We start from the raw sequence: 22,566 nt of genomic DNA, 5'->3' as shown, positions 1-22,566 counted from the left end.
CTGCAGCTGGGCAAGCAACAGCCCTCAAATACATGCTGCACTGAACAGGACTTCAGAGAGAAAATAAGATTGGGAAAAGAGAAGCCACCAGCCTCCCGATACTGCAGTGGCCTCTGCTACAGTGTGCGATGCTCCTGTACAGTCTTCCTGCTTCTATGACCTGTACCATCAATGCAGGATGGGAATAAATCAGTATAAGAACTGTGACCACCCCAAGATATCCTAGCACAAAAGGTTGGAAGTATTACCCTTGAGTATAGTTGCTTTAAAGCTGGAGTCTGTCCACATCACAAAGCTCTCACCAACACCAAAAAGCTTTTACATTTTCTCCCTGAAATGCTTTCAAAACTGCAGCGAAGCTACTCTCTGAAATTCAATCCAATGAGAACATGCATGGTTCTTTCTAGAACCACAAAGTGGGACAGTATATGTTTGCAAAATACTTTGACTATGAGAAGAATTATGCAAAAAATAAGGTATTACAGACTTTTTAGATAAAGCTTAATTTTTGCCCACAATTAAACCTCACTAATGGAATATTTTCTAAACACACAGCAATTCCTTCTTGATTTTTCTACATTCTTATTCTGAGCTTTTTCTTCTTTTTCCCCACCCAGTAACACAATCATTTCACATATTACAGGTTCTGACATATTGAGGACTAAATTTCTTGATGAGTCTGATCTCTAGTGCCTTCAGAAGTCTTTACCATGTAAGTATATGACACTCAAACAAAAGCATTACATTTGTATATTGACTCTGACATTAGTACAATAAAGTTAACTAGATCTATCTTCGAAAATTCCAATAGAAAGAAGCTTTCAGTTGCTGTAACAGGAAGTGCCTTGGGTTGATGTATTTTCATAGACAATCATGTTGAAGTGCACAGAAAAAAAACTAACAAAAATTTATAAACTTTTTTTTTTTAAAGGAAGAATCAGTTACTGTCTGACAAGGATAAAGATAGTTAGAATCTACTGGTATGAGCATGAAAACACAAGAATTCTGATTTTACTTAAATAGAAAACAACTGTGAAATACTAACAGATCTAGAAAAATATAGAGAAATCTAATTCTCTCAGTGATACAAGTTGTACACATCCTAAGAAGGGTGTTCACTTAATATAACGTCAAACAGAAATGTATAATAGTAAAATGTGAACGGAATAAAAGGATAAGAAAAATAAACGTATATTTCTCAAAAAAACCAACCTCTTCCAATATAACTGTTTTAAACATAAAAAATAGTTCGCATCAGTCATGATGATCATCTAGTAAATACCATTAATTATGTTCCAACAACGATTTATAATTAGCTCTTAACATTGTTAGGTCTATATAAAATGGATAATGAACAAAGGTGGTAATGGCAATGACACAGATGTTTTGCAATAAGGTATTCAAGTAGCAAGCTAATTGCTGTAAACCGGCCTTGACTTTCTGGAACAAAAGTTGTGTTTCATAAAAATCAAAGGCAAAAATATCACTAACTTCATGTTCTCATACTTCAAGATATTCTGATGAAATCTACCTAGCACTGAGAGTAATTTCTGCAGGGAAAAGGTATTTCATCCTGTACTTCATGCTGAAGATATGTCACGTCCTGTCCCTCCATCTCAAGTGGAGTTTATCTCCCATCTCAGGAAGGCACACCCCAAGAGCCTTCAGCAAGAGTATATTCTTTTAGTAAACACACAGCAATTGGAAAAGTATGTTTGGATTATTTTTTATTTAATCTCAATTTTGCAGTAACTATTTTAAATACCACGTGAAGATTTTTTCCACTTCTCCCAAGTTCTATGGATTATGTTCTTCCAAGCACTGGTATGAACTACCATGCCAGAAATTTTCTCATGCCAGAAATAAGTGAAAAAACCACCAGAAAAGTAGCTTTGCAGCTCCCAAGGCTAAAATTATTACAAATTTCTGAAGGCAGCTTACATAAATGAAGATCGCAAGAAGCAGATTACATCTCAATATTGTTTTACTTCCAAATTAGCAAGTCTTACCATGAATAGTATCATAGATTGGAAACCATCCTGAAATAACTGTAGCTGCTTCACTGTAGAGCAAAGGATCAATATCTATGTACACTTTGCCAATGGCATCATTAGCACTGTAGGTATCATGATCAAGAACTGTGATCTGGAGAGGCTCATCTTGTAGCTCTTCATCATCTACCTAGAAACAAATATTAACATGGAACCTCAGAATTTTTAAAAAATGCAGGGAAACACTGTTGAAAAACAAATGCAAAAAAAAGAGGGTTAGTTATGTACAGTGACGTGATCCAGACAGATCTGTAGTTTTGATTTCCTGTATCTAAACAACACATTCACTTATTTTGATTTTACCCTTCACGGAATAGTGAGATCCTGAAGCCACAGTTACCACTGGGAGAACAGAAAAGCAAGATTACAGTAATTACACATTGTAAAATTGCACGTAATTTGTTTTAAGTCGCATTCCCTAGATTGTTTACTCATCACCAAAAAAGTACGCACACTTCTCATTTAGAAAAAAAGGAAAACTTAAGATAAAGCATCTCAGAAGACTGTTATACTCTGAAGTTATGATTACTGGTGTTCTCACCATCCCAAACTGCTCAGCAGCTTAAAAGAGGACATTTTATACAACCAGCTGTTAAAATCTAGTCATTTCAGACATGCACTTTACTAAATAAATGCAACAATCTACCTGCAGACACTTCAACTGTTTTTTAGGATATACAAAGATAGAAATTCTACAGCTTTCTGTGCTGAACGTCACAACCCATGACTCAGGTTTGCCAGGTGCAATGGGATGACTCATGTAAGTGTTTACAGCACTATGGCCTTGCAAAAGGATCAAACTGCACACACATACACACGCGCGCACACACACACGCACACACACATACAATGTCTTAAAGATCCAGTGGTTTTCCACTCTTTAAAATGTGGAACTCTTTTTTCCTTCCCCCATTGTTGCTGTTTGGCTCTTTTCTCTCTCAAATCAGTTTTTCATGCAAAAAGAATTTTTAGACTTCTGTTATTGCCAAAAAAACTTCTTTTCCTATGAACAGAGTTAACCCTCCAGACAGATCAGCTCTTTCCTCTCCCCCGAAAAGATGACCCCAGGCACTGAAAGATAAAAAGAAGAAAAAAAAAGAAACCCACCTTTTTACTACCTTTTTAGTCAAGATGGATTGCTGATTAAGAGATGCTCTTAAGCATTGTATTGAATAATAATCTGCCTAACCTAATATTTTATATTTGCTCAAAAATGTTTTTAACATTACCAGCTATTACATCACTTAGTACATGTACATAGTTTCAACCATGTTTATGCTGAAAATGACAGAACGATTAATTCAATTTTTTTAACAATTAATTTATTCCAAATATCTTTTCTGTTATTAAAAACTGAAGGAAAAAATAATTAAAAAAAAAGAATACGTGAACAGTTGTTCAGGGCATAATGTCAAAGAGCATTAATGAATTATACCCTGGAAAACATAAAGAAGCAATTACAGGACAATACTGAGTGCTCTCATTATTACATAAGGAAATGGGAAAATGAAATGTCCAACAATTGTTGTCCAAGCTCTTTATTTTGTAATTTTCTCATAGGAATTATCTGTTTTCTTCTCTGTCAAGTGCATTATTTTTGCAACCCATGGTGACATTTTAAATACCAATTAACTTTCCTTACTAAAATTACCCCTTTAAAAAAAATACAAGCATACTGATATCCGAAAGCCTGATTCTTCATGCTATTTTCCCCCTACTTTCACCTCTGCCTTGTCTTTTTTAATATTACCCAGAATAACATCTGAGGTGGATCCAATCTGGCAAGCTTTTATCTTTACAAACAGCTCTGAAAAGCCAAAGAGACACCTTTAGCAAACAAGCTCTCACTGTAGATAGGTTTGCTGAAAAGGCTTCATGTGTATTTAAACAAAAAACACTTCACCTCTCAAACTCATTTTCTACCTGAAATGAAATTATTTCATTAAGGGCATCTAAACCAGAGTGTGTATATAGACACAAACTCTTAAAAAATACTTACTTCAAATTTGAACCACTCAGAATTCCACTGAGGATTAAGTGATTTGGGATAAACATCTGTCTTAAATGTTGTATTTCCAAATTTTACCTAAAAATACAAGCATTCAATTATTAACAAATACTAATAAATTTAGAAACTCATCAATTCTACACATGCAAATAATTTCAAATACATTATTTCAATATCAACAAATTCTTTTCAGTGAGATCAGCTTTTTTAATCAATTCACATACATCAGTAACTTTCCATGTAACAACAACACTTCTCATATATCTCTCTCCCAATATTAATTTTTTTTCCTTCTTAATCACTTGATAAGTAGAAACATCACTTCTATTCAAAGTCATTTGTATAATCTCCTTGGCTTCTGTTTAGAAAACATGTAAGCAAAAGTATTCTATCTGAATATTAAAAGCTTATGTCTCACTACTGTTCTCTCTAGGGTTTCTAAATCAACTTTATTGACAATTTATGAAAGAAATACAGAAATAAGAATGGTAACATTGGTAAATTTATTTCTGAAATTTAAGAAATCTCCCTAGATGCACACCAGAAAATAACTGAAACCATCGCCATTAACTGCAATCTTGATATGCTGGACACATACCACTAAATTCAGAGCAGCAAGGGGGAACCTTATCAGATTTTATTCTTTTCTTAAAATATAAAAAATTACAGAAAGCATATGGGCAAAAAGGATATATACATACCTCTCTCTATATCCCTGTAACCATCCGTTACTGAAGATTAAATATTCTTCATAATTCTATTGATTAATGCACATAATAACCTATATCAGGAATCTCCACATTGGTGTATTTCAAGACAACCCCATTTGTTTTGGGGGTTTTTTGTTTGTTTTGTTTTTAAAAAGTGAAACAATTTCTGTGGTGCTTCATACAAGAAACAATGCTGCCCAAGGCAACTTTATTTCACTGAAGCTCTTACTCCAAACCACTCACAAACACTTGTAGATCTCTGAATGTTGCTTCTCAAATTAATTAGTACTTCATACCAAGTATCTGATAATGCTTACAAATACCCAAAGTTAGGGGATTTAATTCATTCAAAATTCTTAAGAAAAGAATGAGTGTGCTGATATAAAAGAAATGCTGAAGTTAAAGACAGCTGAGGATTTTGAATATTGTTTTCTTTTTAAAGTCTAAATAGATTTTGGAGACTAAATTTAGGCTTAACTTCTGAAAAAGGTATGGCAATTTTTTAAACACTTTTGCTCAAGAAATTATTAAATTAACAATTCATACCTTTCAGTAATAGGGTGATTATTTTGCACAGGTGCATATCCCGACTCCAGAGAGATTCTGCACATGCTTTAGGCTTCTTAATTAAGCTGGTTGTACTTAAGCACCACAAGATTGGATTATGAGTTCACACTGAGCTATGTATATATAACTGTACATACCTCAGTCAACAGAACTCTGTACAGCATTTATGACCAAAGAAATAAAAAAACCGTGGGTCCTACTTGATTTAATGAACAGTAATGCTTTTCAAAAAAGTTACTTCAAAGTAAGTTTTAAAGTTAAAAGCCAGAGTGGTATGAAAACATGAGACCAAGCAACCTTAGTGTAAAAAAATCACCTAGCTGTAAAAAGGTGGCTGCAGCCTATATGTGTACAAAAAACAGCACTGCCACTCAGAACACGTATTCACACAAAGCAGTATAATAAAGTAATACTGACACTAGTTTTAAATGAGCTACCTTATGTACCAGAAGCTGCCAAGATGGAACAGCCCAGAGCTCCACCCAACCTATTTTTACACGTTATCTAGGGAGTAAATTAGTTTCCTTGGAGCCCCAGGCAGTTCTCCAGTAGTCAAGCTAGTTCATTAAAGCCAGTAGAGATAATCAAGCACTATACTGCTGTCTGCAGTACAAATTTAGAAGCACAATTACAGAAGAAATTGTGCTACTTTGCTCTGGATCACACATGCTGGCAAAGTCCAAGTTGTGCATAAACTTGAGCCAAGTAAGAGCTCCAGCCTTCTCCTATTTTCTTTTGTAATTCTAGATTAATGTTAATGGCTAGTAATTAACTAGTACCTTAACATTACTTCTGCTTTTCATTTTTATTTAAAACACTTTGTAAATGGTTTCATCAACCTTACACAGAAAAATAAAACAATAGCTTCAAGCTCAATTTAGATGAATGTCAATGGGGCAATTCCCAGTCTTCCTAAGTAACAGTCCTAACAGCAAGGCCCCACCTACATATTTCTTTAGCCTTATTTGTGCCAAGACACTCATGAAACTGCACATTAACCCAGCTAAGCAAACTGATCTTTCTGAAGAGTCCTATTTCCTTTTATGCTAAGCTAGTCTTTTAACTAGATGAATTTTGCAATCTGTCCTGCCACACACCCAAGACAGTAGGGTTGGCACAGATGGAGGAGGGTTGGGAACAAATGGCCAGCAAAACAAGAGAGCTGTTTCTCCTTCACAGCAAAAAAACAGGCCAAACGAAACTCACTACAGAGCTGCATTTCCTATTTCCCGTTTTCACAAGTAGCATGTGTGTCGGCTGTCGCAGGCTATTCATCAAATTTGAAATTAAAGAGAAGTCCTTATAAATGAAAAACTGACTGATGAAACATTTGAAACCGAACACTAAAATATGAAGTTAAATAACTGTCATTCCTGTAGTAAAACGGAACTGTGTACTATTTCAGCTTCACTGAAAAGCATGCCAAAAGCATTTTCACTTTATTGGCGATTTAATGTCCCACTAAGCAATGTGTTTAGTGTCTAATGTCAACCAAATTTTTAAGTGCCAAACAAAAATCAGGGCTTACATACCCAAAATCTATTTTGATATTAATATCAGACTTTCCAATTTATACAGTTCTAGAACAACATTCTGTCTTCCTCCCTTAATTCCAGTGTTGTATCAACCTCAATTATAATTTGGGGTAGAAACATGCATTCCATTTTTAAACACCTCTTTGCTTTTTCTGTATGATTTCTGAATCTATGGAATGTTCCTGAAATGTTCTAAGTTATTCATATTGGAAATAATGCATCATAAAAGAGAAGGCTCACGTCAACTTATTTTACAATCCCTTCCTAAGAAATACCCTATATATTGCCTGTTAATTATATAATTGTAAAGAAGGCTGGAGTTGGATACTTCTGGTGCAATAAAGTGATTTAAACAAGCAGACAATATTAAATACTTTGAATCATAGAATCATAAAACCAGCTAGGTTGGAAAAGACCTTCATCAAGTCCAACAGTTACTCCAGGCCTGCCAAGTCCACCACTAAATCATGTCACTAAGGGCCTCATCTACATGGTTTTTGAGCACTTCCAAGGATGGTGATTCCATCACTTACCTGGGCAGCCTGTTCAGTACCTGATCACTCTTTCAAGCAAAGCAATTTGTCCTAATGCCCAGTCTAGATGCTCCCTGGCACAGCTTAAAAATCCAAGTCGAAAATATTTTAGCATTTCAAATACTTTAAATAAAAAATAAGAATACTGGTCGAAGACTAAAGCCTGTACAACCACTCTGCATACACATATTCACAAACACAGATGCCTTAAACACGTTTTTATTAATTCTTCATCCGGCTTGCCACACATCCATCAAATCCCAAAATGGATTCCATTTGGCTGCCAGACCAATAAGAGCCATTTATTAACAACCTCCAGCCAGGAGAGACTTAAAACAAGCAGGCCTATTTCTAAAACATCATTCGAATTCTACATGCCTGTCAGCTAAAAATAAGGATAAACCAGAGACTGCTTTCACAACATCCCCGCTGACAGGGGCTCTGAATGCCCCCCGCCGTGCCCGCGCTCTCCCCTCCCTGCCCGGGGAGGCTGCAGCCAAGAGGGCAGCTCCCGGGCCCAGGCCAGAGGCACTAAACGCGCCCAAGGCCGGGCGGAGCAGCTGAGGGGAGCCGCAGCCGGTTCCGTACATGACCGCGGCGGCACCTGTCACTGAGGCGCAGCCGGACGGCGGGGGATGTGTCCCGTGTCCCTCCGGCTCCGCGGCGCCGCGGCAGGGCCTCGCAGCAGGTGCCTGCCAGCCCTCCTTCCCTCCCTCCCCGATGCATCGTGCACCTCCCCTCCCGCGAACCTCCACAAAGGCGTCGGTGAGGTCACTGGCGCGGTCCATCACGGGCAAATGGCGCCCCGCCACGATCTTGACCTTCAGCTTCCCCGGCATCTTCGCACTGCTCCTCCGCCACCGCCTCCCGCCGGCTACAGGGAGAAAACAGCAACGCGTGTCCCATGGAGCGGCACGGCACAGCACGGCACAACGCCGCGCGGGGGGGCGGGAGGAGTGGCGGGTCAGCGAGGGCGCATGCGTCGCTGCCAGCAACGGTTCTGTAAAGACCTGCACATTCCCGGCGCTACTGCTTAGGGATAGAAACGCCTGCGGTGCACGCGCTCCGTGACGACACCCGGCAGGGAGGGGACGGCAGTGGGGCGCATGCGCTACTCACCGTGTCACCACTGCCAGCGGCTGGCGAAGCGTGCAGCGGCGGGAGTGGGTTGGTTCCCAACTTCTACCGCTGGCGGCCGGGCCCCTGGGCGCCCTGCCGCTTGGCTCTGCCGGTAGGCTCTGCCGGTACCGCCCCGCCCCTACGACAAGATGGCGCCGCTGTTACGGGGACCCCGTTAGAAGTCGAACGCCGACTCCTCGATGGGTTCCGCGCTAGCGCTGCGGCGGCGCTTCCAAGGGAAGTCAGGGTGCTTGAACGCCGAGTCATCGATGCCCGGGGCTGTGAGCGGCCAGTGACGGCAGTGGGACTGTCAGAGTCGCCTCCAGCGCCGTCACAGCCGCATCAGGCCGGGCCAGCTGGGGGTTTAGGCCACTCTGCGTTCCTGACCGGTGCGGCCGGCTGGGAGAGTGCTGCCAGCTGGTCTCATCGTCCCGGCCCACCCTGCCTCCATTCTGCCCCTTTATGCAATCTTGGGCTTGAGGGCCCGTTAACGGGGAGGCGTGGAATATACGTGCATCTCCGAGCACTCGGTGGCAGAGTCCTTTAAGGAATTTAAACCAAACCCCATGGGTTTATTGTGGGTTGAGTTTTTGTTGTTGTTCTGGGGGTTCTTAATCAAAGACAGATATGTGTAGTATCTGAGGGATTATGAATAGATTAAACAGAATTTAGTTATCAGAAGTAGGATTTTATATGGTTCTCATAGCCAGCTTTTGACTTTCTGATGCTTGAAAAGCTCTTTGTTGAGGAAATAGTGCTGTGGAAGTTTGGGGCAACCTAAAGGAGCCAGGCTGGCAAAGAGTTGCCTCAGGTATGTGCCCACCACTGGGAGTGTGAAACCAGGGTGTGTGAGGATCTGTGATCATGGTGTGGTTGTGAACAGGAATATAAAAGAACCTTTGTGTTTTGATAAAGGAGACCCCAGATGCTGAGCCAAATAGTAGATCTAGTTGGATTATTTTCCCTTCTTTCTAATCCTACAAGAAGACTGAATCATATTATGGGCTGGTATGCGATACTGCAAACATAAACCCTATGAACAAAATACAGTAGTGTGTGGCATAGCAAATTACTGTATAGAAGATCTTTGGCTATCTGGCCTCCAGCTAGCCACATTTAGTCTCGCTGATAAAGCGTTTCCTCTCTTTAGCTTGTTTCTAAGTTATCTTTGGAACAAGTCATACAGTTGCTAGTATTCATTGCATCTCTGAATAAATTACTAACAGGCTACTTGCATGTTTTTTCCTCATACATCCTGTTTGAGTGGAGTACTGCTGAGGCTGCTCCCAAAGCAGGATAGCAGCAAGGAGCAAAGACCCAGGAAGGTACTTAAACCCAGAAAACATGCTACTTATGTTAGGGTATTAGTTTAGACCAAAAATGTGTTTTTTGAATGGAATCTCCTGATCTCACCTGCTTAAATGTTGTTTTGGCTCACCTAAAATGAATAATTTGGGTAAGACTGAATTGAAACGTATAAGCTAGCAATACACAAAATGCCTTCCAGCTGTTTAAGGGCATTTGGGCTTTAACAGTAAATTAAAGCTAGCATGAAATTGAACCCTGTGAACTGCTTATGGTGTGGGTCATCAGCACTGTTTCACCCTAAAAATGGGCCATTGATCCATTACATTACTTGTTAGCATAGCCATTCCTGTCTGAATTTCCCTATTAGAATAGAAAACTGTCAGCAGAAGATGGGACTACAAAAAGACATTCTCTGTTGCCCATGTTAGATACAGCATTGTTTAGCCTTCATTAGTTGGTGGTGTACTGCTTTGTAGCCCAAGATTTAGGAAGTGTAAAACAAGTTCTTGACTACAAACAAATAAAAACAATGTAAAAGTAAACTCTGCCATGTTTGTCTTTTTTTTTTTTTTTTTTTTTCCCCTGGCAAAGCACCTATTTCTTTGCTTCTTTTGCTAGCTATATTATAATGCAACAAATTACTGAGAAACACTGTCTGGTTACTGCAGTGTTACAGCATGGGTAACAGACCCTGGCATCAAAGACCCTTCCTAAGCTACCTAACACACCAGACAAAACTCTAGAGTTCATTGTTTACTGAAGACTGGGACAATTTGCCTGACTAATGGCCAGTTAATACAGTGAATACCTGGCTATCTGGAATTGTTACATGGAATAGCTACAAGCTGGACAATCTTTAAACAGTGCAAGCATTATAAAAAGGAAACATCTAAAAGAATGTCTAACATGGTAAACTCTTCCAGCCAGGTGTTTGTAAGCTGGCAGCATTCCTGACTCAGACCTCTCCATTTTTCACAGATAATCCACCTCAATACTTATTATTCTCAAATTTTTTAAAAAAAGATTTTTCTAAAGTTAAAACTGTTGGGGGATTTTTGGGGGGTCTTTTTGGTTTTCTGTGATGACACAAAATCTCTCCTTTTACCCACTGAACCTAGAGAACAGATTATCCCTTTAGAAATACTAGGAGACTTACTGGATTACACTGGTAATAACTGGTACATATTGGGTAATCTTTTTTTTCATTGTTTAACTTAGTGCATCTGAGCCAATAGGATCCACAAGTTAACTACCTGCTATGGGAAAACTTACCTCCTTTTTATTTTGAACTTGCAAACTGATTTTAGGACTACTGTCTCTTACATTGTGAGAGAGAAGGCATAATTGTTCCCTTTACTCATAAAAAGTTTTTAATGGATTTTTTAAGGGATGTACTATCTAACTTTTTTAATTACTTGGTTGAAAAAAGTAACTTTTTTTTTTCCCCTTCTTTCTTCATAGGTCTTTTTTTCACGCATTTGAACAGTCTTTATTTTCCCATGAAGATTGTCTGAGCAATCATAGAATCATAGAATAGTTAGGGTTGGAAAGGACCTTAAGATCATCTAGTTCCAACCCCCCTGCCATGGGCAGGGACACCTCACACTAAACCATGCCACCCAAGGCTCTGTCCAACCTGGCCTTGAACACCGCCAGGGTTAAAGCATTCACAACCTCCCTGGGCAACCCATTCCAGTGCCTCACCACCCTCTCACTAAAGAACTTCTTCCTTATATCCAATCTAAACTTCCCCTGTTTAAGTTTGAACCTGTTACCCCTTGTCCTATCACTACAGTCCCTAATGAAGAGTCCATCCCCAGCATCCCTATAGTCCCCTTTCAGATACTGGAAGGCTGCTGTGAGGTCACGCAGCCTTCTCTTCTCCAGGCTGAAGAGCCCCAACTTTCTCAGCCTGTTTTCATAGGCGATGTGCTCCAGTTCCCTGATCATCCTCGTGGCCCTCCTCTGGACTTGTTCCAACAGTTCCATGTCCTTTTTATGTTGAGGACACCAGAACTGCACACAATACTCCAAGTGAGGTCTCATGAGAGCAGAGTAGAGGGGCAGGATCATCTCCTTCGACCTGCTGGTCACGCTCCTCTTGATGCAGCCCAGGATACAGTTGGCTTTCTGGGCTGCGAGCACACAATGCTGGCTCATGTTCATTTTTTCATCGACCAACACCCCCAAGTCCTTCTTTGCAGGGCTGCTCTGAATCTCTTCTCTGCCCAACCTGTAGCTGTACCTGGGATTGCTGCGACCCAGGTGTAGGACCTTGCACTTGTCATGGTTAAACTTCATGAGGTTAGCAATACTTCAAGTGTAGTATTTCAAACAGGAAATAAAGTTCCAGGGAATTTTTACCACAGTTTCCTAGTGAATATCTCCCTGGGATTATGAAATACATTTTTTTTTTTTTTTTTTTTTTTACAAAAATCTGTCCAAGGATCTGGCTTTTCAATTGAAGATTTTGTAGTAAAAGGACTAGAAACACCTGCTTTGGAGAAACAGTTCAAATCTAGCTTTTAGGTACTTGGAATGATCTGCTAGATACAATTTAACGCATTAAGGAACCTGCATGGTGTATTATACCTGTCTTAGGGCTGAGGAGTTTCTATTCTGGCAGAATGAGACCTGTCTTTCCATAAATTAGCATGATACTTAACACATTTCCTGCTAATTTTATTACAGTTCTCTAGGGCCAGCAGGGACTTACACAAAGTGAAAGGTGAAAAGGACTCAAGTAAAAGTTTAGTCAAAGCCCTTGAATATATAAACTGTTTGAGGCATCTAAAATAGCATTAGATTTCCCTCTGCTTTAGGCAAATGATGTTCATATAATGGATATACTTGAAACTAAAGCTGTAATATGTACTTTCTCAGTAATACGCATTTTGGAGACCACAGAAAATATTAAGAGGTGTATTTTCACCATAGGGGGAGGAGAGGAGAGAGGAAGAGAGGGGACATCTGACTTCGTACTTTGGTATCCACTTTGTTTCTTGCTGAGTTTTCCCCCTTCTGCTTAGAAGTGATGCATTAGCAGGTCACAGAATCATAGAATAGTTAGGGTTGGAAAGGACCTTAAGATCATCTAGTTCCAACCCCCCTGCCATGGGCAGGGACACCTCATACTAAACCATGTCACCCAAGGCTCTGTCCAACCTGGCCATGACAGTAGAAGTCGTGTTACAGCAAGATAAGTATATACTTAAAGAACAGCACTGTCTTATTTGAGCAGGTATTGCCACATATTAAATAGCATAATAAACCAACTACACAAACCAGTTACAATATTAAAGACATCTTGTGTGGAACAATGAATCTCATGAAAATAAGAGAGTGTGGGGAAGCTGTGAGATTTTATTATCTAAAAGTAAAGATCCATGTATCCCTTCTTTTCCACTTGTTGTATGATAGGTTTTTGTGTTTTATTTCATGCTTAACTGCTAGCTCAATGTGTGTGTGTATTTCCAACAAAGAGAGATTTCCTTTCTGATAGACATGCATGTTGAACCCTTAGCTTACAAATTGATACTCCAAAGGAAACATTTTCCCCATAACTTCAATCTGCTGGCCCATCACTTTAGGGTAGGTTTCAATTTTCTTAGCTTACTAGCCTTCTTCAAGATACAGATTAGAAGATCGTGGTCTAGGCTTTCTTCAGGTTACACCATGACCTGAGATGTAGTGGGCTCTGTCTTCCCCATGTGGAAAAGTGCTTTTTTTTATATTGCATTGAGCTGATTTGAACAAAAATTAATGAAAAAGGTTTTTTTGATTTTTAGTTTGTTGCAACACACCAAAGAGACCTTATATCTGCTTGCTTGTTAGCATTCACAGAAGATACTGGGTCCATTTCTACTGCAGTTACTGTGATAAGTAGTCTGAAACAGGAGTCCTTGTCAACTATTACCAACAAAGAAAACTCTGAAGTGCCAGGTTTTGGCTTTTAGAAAAATCCCAGTATTTCTTTGTAAAACTACATATTTCAAAGACATCTGGTTGAAATCTACAGGACACCAATCCAAAAATATCTTTAAAAATTATCAGAGGAGTCCTATATCCAGAGTGACATGTATATATATATATAGCTAGATATATATATACAGACATAGATATATATACAGATAGATATATATATGTATGTTCTTAGTAAAGGACCCCAGCATCCCAGGAAAAAAAAAATCAAACAAAACAAACCCCCCATCTTATTTCTGCTCTGCTGTGTGCTCGCTGCAAGGATTTAAACAGGCAAAATCCTGATTCCCCCTATTTATTATTGCCTGTATGTATTTGATGTGCCATTGAACCCTTAATCTCTCTCATTAAAGACACAGAGTGAAATTTTGTCTCAATAAAATCATTAAGGTGAAACTCTCTCACTGAAATGAAGAGGTGGGTTTTATTATGAACTGGGATGAACGAGGCTTTGTTACTGAGGTTTCTGATTTGCACTGAAGGAGTTCACTGTAGTTAGCCTGTTTAAACAGAAGATTAAGAGCAGTATTAATGTCTATTACTATCTACATGAACAAATTCCTACTACCATAGAGGTCTCTAATATAGCAGGTGTGATAAGGAAAGGATGGAAGTCTGAGCAGGACAAATTAAAACTCAAAATATGTAGATGTGACTAATGGAAATGTGAGTCATTGAGCAAGTTGTGAAAGGCAGGCATTTTTTAATTGCCTGTAATCGTAGGTCATTGGGAGCACTTAGAATCTGTAGTTCTGTCACAGAGACAGCATTTTTTGTTGACCTGCGGGAAAGAGCAAACAAGAAAAGGCCCATGGCCTTGCAAAGATGTGTGCTACATGGAGAGGGAAGGTGATTGTGGCAGGCGGCAGTCCTCCATGATTGTCACCTTGCTGCTATGGCAGTTCCCTCTCTGAAAGGGTAGAGAGTGAGCGTGGGGATGGCTACACAGAGGCTGTGAAGGCAGTCAAGAAATGGTGGCTACCTGGTAAATGATCCAAAACGTTTATTTTGAGTCCAGGTTACTTGGGGAGGATCTTATGGCTCAGTTTTGCTGACTTTAATCCTACTTTGCCTAAAGCTGCATCTCTCAATAATGGTTTTAAGTCTTGATGCTGTAACAACTAGGTAAAAATCAGATGATTATAGTAAATTATTTCCCTGATGGAATTAAATTACGTCATATGAGTAATGGTATACATGGGTGGTTTATTTTTGTCCTAAATCTATTCAAAGTCATTCTCAGGCTAATGGAACTAAGTTGAGCTGACATTGATGATAGATGGTAGTATAGTCTATTCTTATATATTATATAGAGACTGAATATAGAGCTCATTTGGAAACAGTATCTTGGAATTAATTTTTGAAGTTAAATGTCAGGAAATTCAAATACTGTACTGGTGATACAGCAGATAGATCCAGATAAATTTCTAATATTCTATAATATGTATGAAATAGTTTATCCATTGAAAACTTTTTAATTCCAATTATATTCTAAAACATTATTCCCATACAGATCCAGTGAATTGAATAAAACCTAGTTGTCCTTTGAGGAAAACCAGAAGCCAAAAAATAGTCTCAAGGCTTATATTAGGAGGGTAAAAATAAAGCCCAATATGTCTTAGTCCTGAAATTATATTTTTTAATTGTTTGTATGCACTTGTTTTCTGGATATCAACTATTTCCTTTGGAAATGAGATCTCAGCACTTCATATTCTTTTGAAAGTGACATCTTTCGAACAGTCTACTCAAGTCAATCTTGTGTTGACTTCAGCAGTTTGAGATCTGGTCCATATCAAGCAGTTTCTAGGAACAGAGACATGAAAATATTCAATTTCATGCCATTATGGCTGTATGAAGGTCTCAATTTCCATGTACTCTTGAAAGAAATTGTATAAAATGAATATTCACTAACAGGGGAATGTACGCAATTACCTACTGGAGGAATCAAACAACTGGATCTGGTGTCATGTTCCAAGCTAGTAATTGGATGTCATTTATCTTTCTTACAGTTCTGTGAGGGAAATAACGTTGCATATGACTTTGTGCATTTTATGAGCAATGAGTGGCAAAGGCATAATTGGGATATCAGTTCACAGAGATTGCAGCTGAGTCCTGTGTACACATGCTCTAGCAAAGATACGTAGTTACAAGGAGTACAATAAAAATAGCTATTCAGAGTGCATCATGCTTACAAAGCCCTAATTAGTCAACACCTAGTTAATAATTTAATTAAATATAATTGTCAGTAGAAGATAATTAGTCTTCCAGTGACACTTTCAACATTTCTGCCCTTCCTCCTTATAAGGATTGAGACAAAGAAATGAAATATATAGCTGTGATTGTAGTACATATTAGACTTACAGTTACTACAATGGTTATATTCTGGTTAATATTGTTGGTATTTTCCTTTTTCCTGTATAAATGTCATAAACAGATCATTTATTCAGGTCCTATCCCAAACCATGGAAATACTAATGAATGTGTATATTTATATCTTGAAATTGCTGTCAAGATCAAAGATGATGATCCTGAAATTTTTAAATAGGTTAGTGCTTATTCAAGCTACGATCCTTGTAGTTTGTCTCATCAATTGCTATGGTATAGGCAGCAAGAGTACGTACGTACTCTTCAGCAAGTCAGTCTGTGTCTTGGAGGAGATTATTTTAAGTATAGTAGCTCTGCATGAACTATCTATAGACTAGCTCTTCAAGATCCTTCACAAGATGTGCAAGTTATTTCTTGGTGCATTAAAGAGATTAGATTGGATTACAATCAAAACGATAGATCTTTGTATGCCAAAACATGGAGTGAATGCAATTCTTAATAATCATGTGATCTTTTTGCTTCTTGTGTTCCAGTCGGAATAAACGTGATGTGAGTTACTAAACACTGAAGTTTTTAATGTATAAACAATAAAAACACATTAATGAGGCAAACCACTGAGTTTTGGTTTTTAAGAGCATGTAATGCCTTATGTTTAGCATCTTACAAAAGTGGAATATAGGCTTGTGTCTACACAGTGATACTCATTTGCTATCAAAACTTCTGATACAGAAGGGTTCACATCGTTTATTTTAAGAGTTTAACTCTCATACTAAGCCAAAGAAGACAGAAGAGACTCATATTCTGAATTTTGACTCCTCCATAAGTACATATACATATGAAGTAGAAAAACTAGGCTCCTAACTCACATGGGTAAAGTCAGAAGCTTAAAATCATAGAATATCGGGTTGGAAGGGACCTCAGGGATCATCTGGTCCAACCTTTCTTGGCAAAGCATGACATAGACTAGGTGTCCCAGCACCCTGTCCAGACAAAACTGAAATGTGTACGAACTATAAACCGAAAGTAATATCCTTATAATTCACTTTTCATCACCATCCAATTTATTGTGAAAAGTATGTGATAGTGCTGCAGAAATGTCAGTCAAGCTCAGTTTAGCAAAGCGGTCATGGTACATCATGCGAGTAAAGTAAGGGGAACTGTGATTGCTAGGAGATGAAGCACCTCACAAGCTAGATTAGAAAAACCCTCCAGGCACACATTGATGGAGAAGAAGGTAAACAAGAGAAGAAACTGCACTTTTCTTATCCAGAGATCTTAGAAAGTGCAGGGAGCTCCAACAAGAAGTCCCAAGTTTGGTGTACGTTTTCTACTGAGAACGTGCACTCTGTGGTGTCGCAAAAGAATGGTGCAGCCACAGGATGTGAGGCTCTGCACCAGGGAGTTTCATTGATAAAATCTTAAACTGTGTAAGAAGCTACACAAAAATCTAAAGTAGAAGAGTCTTCTTATCTGTGGGTAATCAATTATTGGAGCGATCAAGATGACTACTTCTAGCAAAAGAAGTATTATTTTTAGTCTTATAATGATTCCTGAATGTGTTCCTGAGTACCACTGAAAGGAAGTACCCATTCACAGAGAAAGTATACAAGATCAGGTTGTGAAGGAAACAAACTCCTTATATTCCTGTCATGGTTTAAACCCTGTCGTCAAGTTAGCCACGCAGTCTCTCTCTCACTCCCCCCCTTCTTTCCCTCTCCCTACTCCCAAAGGGATGGGAAGGAGAATCAAAAAGAATGTAACTCCCACGGGATGAGATAAGAACAGTTTAATAACTAAGGTATAACACAAATCACTACTGCTACCACCACTAATAATAACGATAAAGGAAATAACAAGGGAAGAGAATACAACACCTCACCGATCAATACCTCGCCCCCACCCAGCAGTGATCTAGCCCTTCCGAGTAACTCCCAGTTACATCCTGGGTATGACGTGCTGTGGTATGGAATACCTCTTTGGCTAGTTTGGGTCAGGTGTCCTGTCTTTGCTTCCTCCCGGCTTCCCCTCCTCCCTGGCAGAGCATGAGACTCAGGAAGTCCTTGGTCAGACTGAACATCAATGTTATCAGCTCTGTTCCCAAGCCAAAAGTCAAAAACACAGCGCTGCACCACCTACTAAGAAGGAGAAAAAATGACTGCTGCTGCTGAACCCAGGACATACCACTTTATTTCTTAAGTTAAAACTCCTGTAGAGTAAAACCTGGCTATCTAAAGTAAAACCCTGTCATCTGTGCTTGTTCTTTGAGTAGTCTTAATTCATTCCTGACAGAGTTGTGTTCAATGCTGCATTTGACCCTGTTAAGGACAATTTATAGAGCTTTTGAAATATGAGGACAGAGTTTTCAAACTGCCTTCAAAGTACAAAAATTGTCATTCATCAAGCTTGTTCTGTCTTTCTCTGCTTTTATGTACAGGAGAATTACGATCATCACCTTGGACTGTCTTGATAGCAGCTGACGGAGGTACTGCCTTTGTTTTACTAGCAAAGGTTATTATGAACAGCACAACTAGAGAAATATATGCTAAGTACATTGCTTAATTATACGTAATAATTCTATAAAATGACTGAGCATCTTTCAGTGCATGAAAGTTAAATACAGACCTTAATGAGGCAAGCCAGGAACTAAAGGTGACATCGGGCAGGAGCAATGACATCACCCATCAATTGCCATCCCACAGCACCCAAACAAGAAAAGCTGAGCAGGTCCAGCAGTGGTAATGGTTCAGTTAGCAGCCTGGTAACTAGAAATCAGGCCTATAGTAACAAGCCAGGTTGAAAGTCCAGGCAAGGCAGGGCCATGATCTGCAAGGCTGCAAGCCAACCCACCAAATCTCTTGGGCAAGGACTAAGGAAGGAGCAAGGGCAGAGACCTGAGCCAGTGTCCAGCTCCTTGTCCGGGAGGTGGAGCAGGGGCTACAAAAGCCACAGGTGAGGATTTTCTCACCACCTCTTACCTGTTTTCACAAAAGCTATGGCATATTAGTGCCTGCCTTGGATGCTGACAGCTAAAGACTAAGGAGAGACGTGGAAGAGGTTGCAAAAGAGAGTTGTGGAGGAAGGGGATACAGGCTGGTAAGAGCTACTGCATCCGGTCTAGTTGTGTTGGTGTGTTTGGTGCCCTGAGGTGGGTACACTGTTAAAGTCAGAAGTTAAGGTAAGAAGGCTGATATCTGGCACCAAAGCAGCTAGCAGCTGGAAAAAATTTGCTAAAATGAAAAATAAATTCATGTTTAATGCAAAATAAGGAGACATACTACTGTATGCTTTAAGGAGTAACAAAAAAATTTTCCTTACAGCAGCCAAGAAGAGTTTTCATGTTATGCAAGTACATGATTACCATCCCATAAGGGCTGTATCCTATAGTTAGGCTCTTGGAGTAAGAAAGATCTCTGCAATTTCACCATTAATAAATGTAAAGATTAAGAGCAGACCTGTCTTGTCTAATTTTAACAGTCTGAATGAAACCTACTGGTTTTCCTGATTTTGTTGTTGTGACTCCAGAACCCTCAGAAAGGCAAGCAAGACTGATATTAGCAGTTTGCAAAGACAAGCCCCCATGTAATTTTTGCAAAGGTCAAATGATTCAAGAATTTGATGCAAAGCGCAGCTGTGATCTGTGTGAAGACAAGGCCTTGAGCTTTTAAAGGCTTAATTCTCACACAGCTTCTGAATTCAAAGAGTTGACCGCTATTGCCTATAATATCACTTTTATCTGTGGCCTTCCTTTCCAGTGATTTTCCATTTACGCTGGAGATTATCTCAATGCACTATGTAAGCTTCAAATCAAGAGATTAATCACTTCATCAGCCTTCACTTCATTTTTGGAGGATTATTTTGAAATTAAGACAGACCTTATATTATTTTAACCTTGTTATTGTTTGCATGTGTAGGGAAACAGCTTGATAGCACTGATCTTCAAGTTTATATAAGCACGAACTGTCCCAGATATCACAAGAAAAATGTTTCAAATGTTATCTGTTGTGTAAGATCTTGAGTTATAAAAATACGTATGTAGCACTTGGGTTTGTTTTTTAGGTGTCATTGAGGTAAGATGACACATGAACTATCACTGCAGCTGAGTTATACTGCAGCTTGCCTATTCGAATTGATCTATAGTCACTGATATGGGGTTGGTTGTTAGTGTTGTCAGACTACTCATAGTCTGAAAGCAGAGTTCATGGCCTTGGGGGAAAATCTGCTGGAAGTGTACTACTTGTGCTCTATGGGCATTAGTTTTAAAGCACGTGTTATGAAGTGTTTGAGATGCACATGTATGACATGTTTGGCTGTCATTTACTCTGATATTATTCTGAGCCAGGAATTCTTAGCTTAGACAGATTGGAACATGGGTGAGAACTAAAAGTCTGAGGCAAGATCTCTTTGGGAGTGATCCTACCAAGCTAGGGAAACTAACAGATAAGTGTGGAAAGGATGATAACTCCCCCTGCAATTTTAGCTACTTGCCTGTCCTTTGTAATTCACATCTTGCAAGTTTTTTTTGCTCACTGGTATTAGATAAATGTACAAAATTGTGTCTATAGACAGTTTTTGTTATCTGCTTGTGGTGAAGAAGTAACAGCTTGGTCTTTCAGATGCAACCTTTGCAGCTGTAGTCTCCTCTAGTCTCAAACTGAAGCTTTGTTATCAGAGCACAGTGTTACAGAAGTTATAGTTCAAAACTATTTGTGATACTGAATGGCTCCCAGAGGAAAGGGAATTCCAGCTCACAAACCAGATATGTGTCACAGTTTCATTTTCCGTTCTTGGTGGCTATATACTTTTTTTTCATGCAGTCACTGAAAACTACTTTGGTATGGGGTAAAACTCACAGCTTTGTTAACTGGCAGTGCCTAAATTGTGACGAATAGAATCAGGTAGTTGAAGTTGATGCAGCTGAAAAGTAATCTGGTAAAAGAATAATTCTATTTTAGCCACATTAGATAACCACATCGTTAGCTATGGAGAAGTACAAAATCTCTTAACTCTAGGGATGTGGTGGATGTAGACTGGGTTATGTTTCTATGCACAACCGTTCCCACTGCAAATGGCCACCACTGAAAATATGCTAAATTTAAAGTACAGCTAACTAGCTGTTACTCTACTGTTCCCTCTCTGGTGAGAATAAACATGTGAGAATGTCTGGTATCTCTTCGAGTAATATACTACCCAATATTAAGATGTCCTTTACTTTTGATTCAGTATCAAAGAGGACAGAGTTATCAAATTTCTTATGATTTTTACTAAGCTTGTTGTTGTTTTTTTTTTTTTGATTGAAAGACTTTTCTTGTCCCCATTACTTATACTTAAAGGCTATTTCAGAACCTTCATATATGATTAGAAATTTCCAACTAGAACTCCAGTATGAGTTTATGCCTATTTCGTGCACACCAATATTGTGTTTTAGCCTAAATAGATCTTGTCACTTTAGGATACATCTGTCCAGATAGTTTTGTGGTGGGTGGTTCTGTCCACCCACAGCTTTTCATGTACTAGATGGAACTAGCCAAGCTGCAGACTTCTCTTACAATAGAATGGGGGTCTCCATTTACCTAATCAAGTTGTTATCCTTTATCCATATCTCTTTTGGTTTTTAATATACAGGGACAGATTTGTACATGGTACTTTTGCTAAGGCCTCAACAGTGCTTTGTACTATAACCGCCTACTTCTGTGTCCCATGCACCTCTGTATTTGTAGGTAGTCCCTGCTAGGACTGTCTTACCTGATATATCTTGGAATTCCTTTTGCCTTTTGACAAGCATATTACATTTGTATGTCAGGAAAGTTTATAAAAACAGAACAATGCCCTGTCAGGGTGCAAATATAAAAACAGGTGTAGAAAATAAAATCTAGTCTATGTATGTTCCACACATGTGGCATCAGTTGATACGCAGCTGTGCTTGTGTACAAAGAAACCCCTGAGAATTATACAGAGCCCTTCAAGAACCCAGATTTCCTCAGCAGTCTGTGAAGGGCTGGGGATCTCATTAAGGTAGCAGAAAGGCTCAGTGGCAGAACTCCCTTTTTCTCTCAGATCTCCACGCCAACGTGCAGCTGCATGTGTTCTGAATACTGAATGTAGAAATAGGTTCTAATTATAATGGAGCACAAACCTAAGAAATTAAAAATGTACTAAATATGGCTACATTAATGTTTTAACAGACTTTTGAGTAGGTACACAATGCAGTACATTGTTCTTACTATGATTTCCTGCCTGTGTGTTTGCAGGCCCTGTGGGTTTCCACCAAGGACACCAAAAATAATCTGATATCGATGATATCAGTGATCCACTCTTCTATTATCAGCAGTATCCAAGAACTAGAGGCTTCCAAAAATAGGTGTACATATTCTAATGTTCACTAAAAATATGCAGAGTGCAATAATAAATAATGTTTGGAAGAAAGAAATT

General features: G+C 39.0%; 1 protein-coding gene across 14 annotated transcripts in view; it reads right to left on the bottom strand.

The window, feature by feature from the left end:
- Positions 1-10,170, bottom strand: part of C2CD5 (C2 calcium dependent domain containing 5) — a 64,132-nt gene extending 53,962 nt beyond the window's left edge. For 10 of the 14 annotated variants that reach the window (XM_080627861.1, XM_080627860.1, XM_080627853.1 and 7 more), the window contains exons 1-3: positions 8,154-8,359; positions 4,051-4,137; positions 2,010-2,181 (exon numbers count right to left, since the gene is read on the bottom strand). In XM_080627861.1, coding sequence (XP_080483987.1) covers positions 2,010-2,181; positions 4,051-4,137; positions 8,154-8,243 — 349 coding nt within the window. In that variant the 5' untranslated portion in view covers positions 8,244-8,359. Of the gene's footprint in view, positions 1-2,009; positions 2,182-4,050; positions 4,138-8,153; positions 8,360-8,523 lie in introns of those variants that run through there. The other 4 variants (XM_080627855.1, XM_080627856.1, XM_080627862.1 and 1 more) reach the window with 3 other exon arrangements.
- Between the last annotated feature and the right edge of the window lie 12,396 nt (positions 10,171-22,566).

The sequence above is a fragment of the Psittacula echo genome (genome assembly GCF_963264785.1).
Source record: "Psittacula echo genome assembly, chromosome: 1".
Lineage (NCBI taxonomy): Eukaryota > Metazoa > Chordata > Aves > Psittaciformes > Psittacidae > Psittacula > Psittacula echo.
This window is presented reverse-complemented; position numbering and strand designations above follow the sequence as displayed.